Here is an 11,955-nt window from a genome sequence, read left to right as displayed (position 1 = left end):
GCACATGTTTATTTCTGTGATTATGTTTTCCTGTCTCCAGGGCCCCTCATATTTCCTGAAGTATCTGTTTCACACAGGGTCTCTATATCATATTTTGCTATTGGTAGAGGACCTGAGAATTCTATTGTCTGAGACATCATGACGACTCGTCCCAGGGGGCCTGGATCTGTGTGCCTCCAAGCTTCTGTGTATGTTTGCCTTCAATTCATTCAACATGTTGTGGTCTGACACCTCCAAGAGGTACTAGTTAATGACACCAGGCTTCTCTGCAACTCCCCTCCACAGTCTTCTTTTTCCCCTTTTGCTAATATTACCTACTGATGTAGAATTCCTTTCGTCTTTGCTTGCCCATTCTCTAAAGTCCAGAGTTCTACCTGTCTCTCTGATTGTGGGCTCAAATTTGACTTTTCTATTTTATGAACTCCTGCAACACCATTCAAATTATACACTTGTTCACCCTTTATCATACTGTGTGGGTGTCTGTTGTACCCCAACTAGATTATAAACTGTCCAAGGCCTTACACTTCTATACATTTGATTTGGGAACCAGTGGTTCCCAAAGTTAAGAGACCATCAGGATTCCCTTGTAACTTTCGCAAAGTGCAGATTCTGATTCAGAAGACAAGATTGAGATCAGTGGCATATAATACCTAGCCTAGTAACTGACAGATGAGAAGCAGTCAAGGATGCCAATGGCAGTATGTCTGAGAAACTTTTTTTTAAAGCACTTGGTCCCTAAATTCCAAGGTTATTATCAATATTCCTGAAAAATCTTTGTAATCTTTAGACTGCTTTACCATTTTCACTTGCATATTTGCTTATGTGTACCCAGTCTATATGACTTAGTCATCGGATTGCATTTCATCATGACCAGATGACTGCACTGCTTGGCTCTCTAACTTTTGCATAATTCTGGATAAGTACTATATAACTTTCAGTGACCTACTTATTAGGTATGAGATTTAAAGACCAGGTAAAACACATCCATTCTTTCCGGTGGAACATTCAGGTAATGGAGACTTTTTGCTTCTCTGCTTCTCTTTTGGAGCAGGGAGTGTGATGTCTATTTGCCAGCTCATTTAGAGGTGGAGCTGTAATTAAGACAAGGATAATGTGCACTGCACTACACATACACAACAAAGTGATGTGTGCAGACCTTATTGAACAAAACATCAATAGGAACATGGCATTTGGGGACAAATCCATTTAATTCTACATTTGAAGTTGGTCTTTGGGTCCTTTGGGAAGGTCTACAGTGAGATGTGGCTTCCTGTACTGATTCTAGGTCTTCTATAGTCTTGGGCACCATCCCAGGTTTCTCTGGAAACCTCAGCAGCAGAGGTCTAAGGGTCCTCATAGACAGCGATCACTGGAGATCCTGGGAGATCCTATCAGAGTTTCCTCAAGTCAGAAATGTGCTTGGCTTCCAACACTGCAGAGAATGCCTTCCTCAACCCCCAAATAGAGGGGCATTTTCATTTCTCTAGTCTGGTCTTCTGGTGAGTCAAATGCTCCAGTCTCTTTGACTGGCTAGTATTTCCAGTGATAGCTGTGTGTAAGTCCACAGACCACAGCACAGACATTTGCTTCTGGCTTCTGCAGCTTGTGTGGAGAAGGAGCAGAGGTGGAGCAGGAAGGGGTGGAGGTGGAGAGGTCCTCTGCTCTGGTCCAGAGCTCATCTAAAGGAGAGTCCATGCCCTTTATCCAGGGGTTTTTACAGAAAACTATAACAAGCATGCTACAGTTAAAGTCAAGTCTAGCAGGAAGCTCCATGTTCACAAACCAGGATCCTGAGAGGCTGGGAGATAGACAAGTCTCTGAAAATGAGATTAAAGGAAATCAAAATAAGTACTTTTCTTTAAATAAAAGAAAGAAATCTTTCATCATATCTCTCCTCTGAGGTTCAAGACAATCTTCTCTTTCTAGATTCCAGATTTTCTGCTCAAGGCCACTGTCCTTAGGAAACTCAGCTATTTACTGCTCTGCTCTGCTCTGGAAAAGGGAGGTGGCAGTTTCAGTTCTTCCAGCAGGTAACGGGGTGTCAGGGATGGCGTGGTGTCAGTACGCCTAGCAGCCAACAGCAGTTATGCCAGGTGTCCTGGAGGAGGAGACGTACTGCTGGAGCACTTCTATCCTGGAGGTTGCAGAAGGCTTGACGACTCCCCTGCCATTGTCACTTCACTGTCACACCTGCCGTCCACTGCCAATACCATCTCCTTCGTGGCCTGAAGACTTAATACTTGGTTCAGATTTAATTCTTGATTATATAAAGAAAATCAAGCTTTCTATTCTTCCATTTTTCCCTATTGTTTCCATTTTTTCCTGTTCCTTCAAAAATATTGTCTTAACTTACCAACCCTTAACTTACCTTAAGGGTTCGGGTCAAATGCAACATTTGTAAAAACTCCGTATGTTCCTAGGTGGCTAAAGAACAGAAACACAAGGATGACCTGCTATGAAATGCACAGTCCTCAACACAGTCCCGCACATATTGTCTCCATAAACCGTGCATTACCAGTCCACCCCCGGAATTTCGTCTGTTTCAATAAGGAAAACGTGCTAAAGCAATTTTAGAGATCCCACTTAACAACTCTGGGTAGTTTGCATTGCATTTTACACCCAGACTGTTATTGTCAATGCTTTATGTGCAGAATTTCTGCTGTGCCCTCTAAGGGGTCTATACCCCTTTCTTGGTGATAAGAAATAGTCACAAAATTCTTAGCCTTGATAAATTGATGTTCTAGCATTAGTTTTCAAGAATGGTGGTACTGCCCCCTAGGGGCATCTTTTTGATTTTCATAAGGATCAGGAGTCATACTGACAAAGTAGGCGTGGGTCAGGGGTGCTGAATGTCCAAACAGGTGCAGGATATAAATGAATTGTCATACATCCCACACAGCTTTGGAATGTCTACTTGATGTTCATATAGACCAGATACGTTTGCGCCTGGAACTTAACAGACTTAAATATAAGTATTAAGCATTTCTTGCGTCTTTTAAGGTGCATTTGCCACATGAATTGAAGTAAGATCATAGCAGGTTGTACAACTCTGCTGTGGTTGTTTGCCACTCTGAAACATCAGGTTTGTGTTGGCCATGGCTGGGATGCTGTCTGAGTCCCTCCTACAGCCTTCTGCCAGCCCAGCTGCACAGCCGCTGCTTCCCAGTGATGCTACAGGAAGCGCAAGCTCTGATGGCCTGTGGCACCTCAGCTTTAGCACTTGGTTTCTACTCTAACCCACCGTTTCTTTTATTTTTTCCTTATATTGTAATTAGGACATTTGCTGATTTTAAAAGCATGGCGTGTGGTGGGGATAGATTATCTTACTTCAGGATCATCCTGAGGACACAGCAAAAGATACAGAGGAGTTAGCCTTTGTGCACGATCTTCCTGACACAGTGCAAACTAACACAACCCACTCAGCCATAGAACATTTCCATCTCACCTTTGAGGGTTCAGAGGGCACTTCCCGTCATCTGAAATAAGTGGGAAAACACAAATGATTCGTTTAAAAGGAAAAAAAAAGAAGTGAGAGGAGGGGCAGAGTCGTTAGTGATGACAAGATGAGGGGCAGAGTCGTCAGTGAGGACAATGACTGAGGAGAATCAGTAGAATGACCTTCAGATGGGCTCGTTCTAAGGGGACTGGGTGCAGTCCACCCTGAAAGCCAGGACCTGTTGTAGGCTGAATTACAAGCTTTACAGTACTTAACCCCAGAGTCCTCCCACCTTCTTCCTCTTGCCTTTCATTTAAAAAGAGCTCCTCAAGCCTCCGAGGCCTTCAGCCTTTTGGTCCTTGTGGGTCTCCTGTTGCAGCATCCTGTGTCCCTCCCTGGGCCCGAGCTGGGCCAGCTGTCACACAAACTCACACCACCTGGACGTGGGGTTTCCCTCCCTGTCACTTAGGTGATCAGTTTTCCAGCCTTAGTCCACACCACAGCCTCTGGCAGTCGACTCTCGGACATGGCTGTGGTGTTTGCCTGCTGCCTGGCTGTGGAATATCCAGAGGCATGAAGCCTAACTGGGCTACACCCAGGGAAAAAACTCCTGCTCCAAACAGGTGAATTCATTTATTATCAAAGATACAGAGGATAAGGGTGGCTGGTCCCTTTCCAACCTAGAAATGTCTCCAAACCAGAGAAAGAACTTGTGGGGAAAGCGGGAGGGAGTACTGTGATCCCTGTGGTCACGGAGGCGTGGACCTTGTGTCGGGAGCTCTTGCCTCTGCCTTCTGAACCTGGCCAAACATGTTTTGCTGGAGGGCTTGGTTGTAGCTCTTGGTGCACCTTTCTGGTCTTCGAGCACAGCATTATCTTTTGTCTATCACCCTAGTCACTTACTCATGGGAGACATGGTGAAGGCGCTTTGGAAAAACAGCTCAGTGCAGAGGCAACTTTGTGAACACGAGGAGGGAGCAAGTTAGGAGCAGGTGTTGAAGCGCCTCGGTGCATGGAGAACTTCAACGACCGAGCTCTCAACACAGCCACTTCCAGTGACCTGGACTGAGCGTCAGTGGCCCCTCTGATGCCCTCCTTACGTCGGCGGGGGGTGATAGCAAAGATCCCTGTGCAATCATGAGCAGGCACATGTCACAGCAGATTTTAACCCTAAGAGAGGACGTTCCCTTCTTTTATTCCCAGGCCACAGTCGAGTCTCCATCCTTGTGGCCACTTCCCTGCTTAGATCCCGCGTGGACTCCACGAGTTCTCGGTGGGAATGCAGGCGTCTTGGCGGCACGGGCGGGCACAGGCGCGCTCTCCGTGAGCCCCATGCCTCAGGCACCCTGTGCTGCACACACTCTCCCAGCTGCCCCCTTCCACCTGCCACTTTTTCTGCTGGAGCTCTACTTCCATGTTCCCCTTCGCCAAATCCCTCTCGTCTGCTCTTCAAAGCTGAGCTTGAGAAGGCTTCTCTGGCCCTGCAGCTGGTTTAGGCAGCCCATTCTGCGTTCTGGTGACACCCTGCTTGTGTCCCTGTCCTCACACATGTGCCCCACTTGAGTATGTGTATGCTGATGGGACTTGTCTACCTCCCTACCAGCTACCGCAGCCTCAACACCAGGGACCATTACAGTCCCACAGAGTTCAGCCTGACAGAGCCGGCCTGAAATGACTGTCCCATGAAGGAGTGGGTGGGGGAAGCAAGCATGACACTTTTGAATTTGGGTTTTGTGATCACAAAGTCTGAACTGCAAAACTGCCCCCTCAGAGTTTTGAAGGAGGGCTTCTGAAAACTTCAGATTTATTGGCCTATGCCCAAGTATCCCTGTAATATCTACAATTTGGTAAATTTCTCCAGGTGATTTTGCTGGATAGTCAGTCCTCAGGATCACTCAGTTACCTTAGTCTTCTTTCAATTAAATGTTTCTAAACATGAACTATTGAAATGGTGGCTTCACCACCCCACCCCAAATCACATGAAACAAGAAAGCAATAGGAAGACTCTCTTATTTACCTTTCTTTCTGAGTCGCTTTCTCAGCAGAGCCAAGAGGGTCCCGCCCATGACCAGGCCTGTTGTAGAAGCCACAGCTCCACCAAAGTAAGTCAGGACCTCCTGGACCGTCAATGGCCCCTCTGCAAAAGAACCATGCATGTGCAAGACATGAGAGGTGCACTGTGGGAAGGCCAGTTGTTCCCTTCAGAGGGTCCCAAGAACTCTAAGATGTTCTCGGATCATCCAAAGACCTGCAGTGCCAAGAACCTGGTGTGAAAGATCTTGGAAGTCAGAAAGCCATGGTCAGAGAACGGGAAGCCCCCAGGATCATATTCCTAAGGCTTAAATATTAAATGTGATTTCAAAGAGTTCAGGGAAAGACCTAATAAGAGAAAAGACACTGTAGACACAAGGGGCCTACACGTGGAAGGTTGAGCAAATAAAATGAACCATGGGGAATTTTTCTGGCAATCAAAAATTCAGATATGCAACAGAAAGTGATCAGAACAAGCTGCCAGGGAAAAGCAGGGGAGAAGCTGGGAGCTGAAATGAAGCTTGTGAACAGGTGAGCATAATTCAGATCTGTGATAGTTCTAGAGGTAAGTAGTAAACAAAGGTCTTCTGAGGGAATAAACTAGAATCCGCTTGATTAATATATTTTGAAATTTCAAGGTGTGTTAGTAGAGATTCTAAGTGAGCAAGGGAACTCCTTTCACAGATCTGAGCCCTGAAAAGGAGTGGCGGTTATGCGCAGTCACTGAGTTGAATTCCCACTGCTCTGCATAAGCAAGGAGATCCTGTGTGACTCAATGTGAAACGTGTATCAAGCAAGGGAAACCGAGTGACAGAAAGGAGGACGACTGTGACAAATACAGAGAGCAGAAACACTGATTTTGTTTTCATATTGAGAAGACTTCCTAAAGCGTATGAAAAATGTACCTTGGCAGGTTGGCATGGTAGTTGACCAGTGTCCATTCTCTTGGCATGCTGCTCTGGCAGAGCCATTAAGTAACTGACCCTCTGGACAGTGGAAGGTGCAGGTTGACCCATAGCTGAAATTCCCCCAGGGGTTGGAACAGTTCATCACCACTGGCTTATTGATGTGTAGTTCTGTGCATTCGATGGCTACAGGAGAAACAGCATGCAGAATGAAGTGATGAGACCACCGTGTCATCTGCAACCTGACTGGCGTTGCCAGTAGAGAGTAGACTATGGAAGAGCGGAAGGAGATCCGCCACTTCAACACTCACGCCCACTCAAGGAACGCTAGCCAAAGAGCAAGGAGGGACACGGTGGCATCCATAAACGTCTGCGATGGATTGACCTTGCCTCCTAAGATACTATTTGGAATTTTTTTTCTCTCAAAAATACTACTTTAAGTGTTATTTTTAGTACTTTGATGGCTGACTGGTAGGTCAGCATGTGCTCATTAAAATACTTAATAACACTCAGTGCAGCTAGAACTGGAAGTTTATTTGTTTCCAAGTAGACATTTAAAGTTTGGAAAGTAGAGACCATCATCCTCTTTAAATTACTTTTCAGGGAATTTCATGTTCTTTTTTCTAACTTATGGATGGGAACTAAAGGTCAGGAATTATATCTAATTTAAGTAAATATGATTGAGCAGTAGTGAGATTTGTAGAGCTCTGTGCTGTGCTTTGTGGGGATGTCGAGATGAACGGGACATAGAGTTTAAGCTTCCTGTAGGGCGTGGCAGCTCTCCAGGAAGGATCACGTAGGTGTAAATGTCTAGATTCCAAGTATGGAAATACGAGCTGTTTATCCTGCCGCCTAATAAAATTGCAGCTTATGTCTCACAACTCATATGCTGGCTTACATTCAGCATGCTGCTCATCCTCACACAGGTTTCCTCCTTAGGGCTTTGAGAACCAGGGCATTAACTCTGGCACGAGGAAGGGCAGAGTGTGCCTGGGCCTGGTGTAGCCAACTGGGATGGGTGGAATTCATGGGTACAGTGGCTGCTGGGGCTGGGTGGGGTTTCACTGCCCGTACCCTGGCTAACTTTAGTGCCTGCAGGATAGCATCAGAACCTCAGGCTGCTTTTCTCTTTACCTCTGCACGCTGGGGTCACTGCTGTCCATTGTCCTGAAGGTGTGCATCTGAGAGTGCTGTCTCCTGTGAGTGTGAATCCAGCTTTGCATCCAAAGTAGCAAGTGGCATCCAAGCCAAAGTTTCCCCGGGGATGTGTGCAGGACATTGTTCCCTGCCCAGGAGAGACGAGGGCCAGGCATCGCACGTTGGAGGTAGGCGCTGGCACTACTCCTGTGGTGAGAGGGTATTGCAATTTAGAAAGCTCCCAGTTAAAGGCAGCGCGTCAGTTAAGGCTGACGTGGAAACGGCCCCCACTCCTTTCACCCTGGGGAAGGCACTAGTGATGCCTATAGGGAAGTTAAAATGATGAACCCCAGGTATGGAAATCCTTGAAGAGATGATTATCCTAGACAAGAAGAATAATATTAATATTAATATTATTTTTAAAAAGGAATGAGTGAAAGAGTTGTTGCAGAAACAGCAATCAGTAGGCCAAATGCATGTGGGCCAGTTGTCGCCTCCCCTGCTTTATTGGGAGGTGATTGGTCAAAGGTCAACACAAAAGGAGATGCCCCTGGTTTTGCCACTTGCCATGTGGCAGGAAGATGATGACTAACTTCTTGGCACCCTGGTTCCTTGATTTGCAAACCTGGGCCCCTGACGGCAGCCCTTGTTCTCCAGGCAGTGGAGTAACGGGCTCCGTTCTGTTTGCTCGGCGAAGCCCCCAGCTACCCGCATGAAGCACAGTTTCTGCACAAGAATCAGTGGACTCTACTTACAGCATAAACAGCCTGTCACTCCTCAGACATCGCTTTAACCCACAGGCTGCGTTTGCTAGACCTGAATGGTAGTGTGGTACACACCTGCCCCGCGTGACAGCACGTGTCCTGTCACTGTGGGGAATGCCCCCAACGTGGAGGTGTCCCAGTGAGAGTCACTTCTTACCTTTGCAGCCTGGGGGATGTGCTGACCATCTTCCAGAAGCTGTGCACTCCACACTGCCTGATCCCTCTAGCTCAAAGCCCTCGTCACAGGAGAAATGGCAGGTGGAACCAACGCCGAATCCTCCACGAGTGTGAGAACAGTCCAGGCTGCCCTGCTTGGGGGCAGAGAGTTCTGGGCACTTGATGGCTGGAGTACCAAAACGAGAATGACACTGTCACCGGGTCCTTTCATAAATTCTGTGCTCCATCCACAGATTCAACAAGTATTTATTTACCACCTACTGTATTCCAGGCGTTTGGTAGGCACCAAACAGGGCAGTGGGAGGGACAGTGGGCCTGCAGAGTGGAGGATATCAGAGGACACAGAGAACTCACAATCCCGTCCTCTTGTCCACACCCTCTGCTCCAGAACCAGAGTCTCCTCTGGCTCCCAGGATCTGGGTGGGTGCACTCTGGGATTCCATTTCTACTTTCTTCCTGCCTTAGATATGCATCATCTCCTCAAATTCAGTACATCTAAAACCACAGCGATCACCTTCCGCCTCAAGCCATGTCCTCTGTCTGAATCTCCAGGTTGCTTTCTCATGCTGCAGGTCCATCACAGCGGAAAGGGCAAGCCTTCCCGACGAGACAGCTGAGTTCGGGCATTCCTACCTGACTCAGTGTGTTTGCTCTGGTTCTTGCTCGCACTGCCCTGAATTTCTTTCCCTTTCCACTGGTTAAAATCCCACAGTCCTCCAGGATCCAACTCAACAGCCCCTCTGAAGCTGCCACTGAACCCAGCGTGAGCTCTTCTCAGACGCCTTGGCTTTTTGTTTGGACTCAAGCACTCTCCTGCCAGGTCGACTGCTTCCTCTCCTCTGCACAGAAAGCTTCCAAGACCCAACCACCACCTTCCTTTGTCTCCACTGCAGGATCCCAAGAGGTGCGCTCAATAACCCTGTGCCCTGTGGCTGAATTAATGAATTTCTAGTATTTCCTCCCCGAATTTTCATAAATTATTGCAGTTATGTGTTTCTCTTAGCATTATCTTTTTTCTCATTAAATTATTTGACATAAAACTATTATTTATCAACAAATATTGAATTATTGTCAAACTGAGTGTTCTTTCTTTAAATCCTTTGTTGGGTGAGGCTCATTTTACTTAGCTATTCTGATTTTAAAATCCCTCTTCAAGCTCTTTGTGCTGTTCCATGGAAAAGGGATATGTTTGGCTTTTGCATGTTGGTCCATGTGTTCTGCAGTGATGGGTTATTCACTTGAGGATGGTGGTTCCTTATTGCAGAAATCCATTGAAACAGTCAGTGAATTTCAGTCCAGGGCTCTCAGTTTATTGAGTAATTAGTAACTCCATGTCTGGCTCATCAATTCCACTTACAAACATTTACAAAACATATCTATTAGTGTAAGTCCTATGCATCAGTCATCCGTGAACATTTTCATTAAAATAACTGTCTCAGAATCTCCTGAGGTTACCCTGTTAAGCCCGGGGATATGCACAATGTGATCTGCAAGACAGCAAGGGCTGTGTAGGTTCTTCTAACACTGTACCCCAGGAAATGCCTGGCACATGGGGGGCGGGTCTAAAAATATTTGTTGACTGAATAACTAAGTTAATGAGTGCACTTTAATTTAGACTAATTCTAATAAGATTTCTTTGGTCTGATTTGAAGAGAAGTAAAGAGAAGTTACTATTTAAAAAAAATGGATTAACATGACTGAGCATCTAAAATGAGAATTGCTACAGCTTTTATCTACTTAGGGATTATTGCTGTGGTTTCAGTTTTGTCAATCTTGCTCTGCCAAGGTGGCAGTTCCATCCTTTTCCATCTATGAAAGTCTCTGAATCTTCTCAGGTAAATGTTAACATTGTTAAACTCAAGGCCTCAAAAAGACTTCAAGGGTTTGACTTTGAATCATGCAGGGAAGCAGGTTTTCCTGTCTGAAGGGCAGCATTCATGAGGTACCTGGAAGCCTAACTCAGGTCTGGCATCTGGTGGGCACCCAGCAGGTATGGCTCCATTAAATTAAAGAGTTATCTAGAATGATGTTGGAGTAGAGTCACTTAATGTAGACATAGAGACTTACTTGAAGAATAAGAAAACCGATAAAAGTTGCTCTCATTAAATGCCATCTCATTGACTTCCAAGGCCGTTCTTCCCTGGAACACAGCCTTCACTGTGTTTCTCTGCACTCCATCAAGTGGACATACATGTGGCATGTGCATCTATGAGTTATTATATTCACTGCACTCTAATCACCATCTTAAGACATGCTGATTCATATTATTTTAGATCCAGTCAATTTTCCTATTTCTTTTTATTGTGTCATTTTACTTAAAATTAATATCGCCTCAAGAGCTTCTTAGAATTAAGATCTAGTTTAAATAATAATTTTAACAGAGTTGTCTATACTAAACTCAAACTTGGAAAATAGCTGGGTGCAGGAGGGGCACACCTATAGTCCCAGCTACACAGGAGGATGGGTTGAGACCAGGAGTTTGAGTCCAACCTGAGCAAAATAGTGGGACCCCACCCACCCCAAACTAACACACAAGCAAGCAAACAAGAAGATGATTAAATAAATAAAGTGGGAACTCCCAAGGAGAGAGAGAAAGGAAAAAGTAGGGACACGCCCTAGCCAGAGCTCAGAGTGCACCCATTTGCCATAATTCAGGATTTGGATAAGCAGGGCTAAGAAAGAAGAGTGGAGGTTGGGCTGGGAGCAGTCCCCCAACGTGGTGGGACTGGATGTTAGGAGTGGAAGTCCAGAACCGAACAGTTCTGGAGGATCAGCAAGAGTGTTGGTGGTCAGGAGAGACTCATCTGTGCCAGGAAGGTGGCTGCAGACAGGAGTAACAGGGACACACAACTGGACAGACGTGCTCCAGCTCACAAATGGTGAGATTGGCAGAGAACCTCAGGGCTGCGGAGGCTTGTGGGGAGGACTCCAGGTCTGGGAGGGCAAGGGCCAGGAGGGGACTGGGAAATATAAGCAGAACACAAGTTCCAAGGGGCGCAGGGAACTGGTGTTCTAACTACGATGGAGACATTTTGGAGCTATCCCCAAAATAAAATCCTGCATTGCACTGTAAAAGAGGAATGGAGAGCTCCATCTGTCACAGTGTCCCTCCATACTTGGTGACCTCCAGTGGGCTCTCTGAAGTATGCTAGGATTCTGCAGCATGCTATGTGAAACTCTAGAGATGGTGCCAGGGTTAAAAATTCAAGCACTGAGCTGTGTGGGGAAAGGAGACCAAGCATTTGCAGAATGAATTTGGAGAATGAAGTGAGAACACAGGTACAAAAAACAGATCTCAGACTCAGGATCAGGTAAGGTGGACAGTTCTGAGAGCCATTGCTGACTGAAGGTGCTGTTCCTGTCAGGGTTGGTTCTAGTCTCAGGGTGGGGATGACTGAAAGGAGACAGGCAAATGCCACCTGGTATAAGGGAAAAGGACTGGAAAGAAGGGAAGGGAAACGGACTTTGGAGAGTATGGTTTAACAACCATGTAGGTTACATAGAT

At 46.2% G+C, this 11,955-nt stretch overlaps 1 protein-coding gene across 2 annotated transcripts in view; it reads right to left on the bottom strand.

The window, feature by feature from the left end:
• Positions 1-1,200: 1,200 nt before the first annotated feature.
• The window catches only part of Selp (selectin P), a 36,585-nt gene continuing 25,830 nt past the window's right edge, over positions 1,201-11,955 (bottom strand). For both annotated transcript variants that reach the window (XM_047521797.1, XM_047521796.1), the window contains exons 10-16: positions 8,431-8,616; positions 7,507-7,716; positions 6,373-6,558; positions 5,454-5,573; positions 3,446-3,476; positions 2,369-2,424; positions 1,201-1,817 (exon numbers count right to left, since the gene is read on the bottom strand). In XM_047521797.1, coding sequence (XP_047377753.1) covers positions 2,370-2,424; positions 3,446-3,476; positions 5,454-5,573; positions 6,373-6,558; positions 7,507-7,716; positions 8,431-8,616 — 788 coding nt within the window. In that variant the 3' untranslated portion in view covers positions 1,201-1,817; position 2,369. The remainder of the gene's footprint in view (positions 1,818-2,368; positions 2,425-3,445; positions 3,477-5,453; positions 5,574-6,372; positions 6,559-7,506; positions 7,717-8,430; positions 8,617-11,955) is intronic.

Source organism: Sciurus carolinensis, chromosome 12 (genome assembly GCF_902686445.1).
Source record: "Sciurus carolinensis chromosome 12, mSciCar1.2, whole genome shotgun sequence".
Lineage (NCBI taxonomy): Eukaryota > Metazoa > Chordata > Mammalia > Rodentia > Sciuridae > Sciurus > Sciurus carolinensis.
Note: the sequence above shows the minus strand (reverse complement) of the source record. Positions and strands in the feature narration are given on the sequence as shown.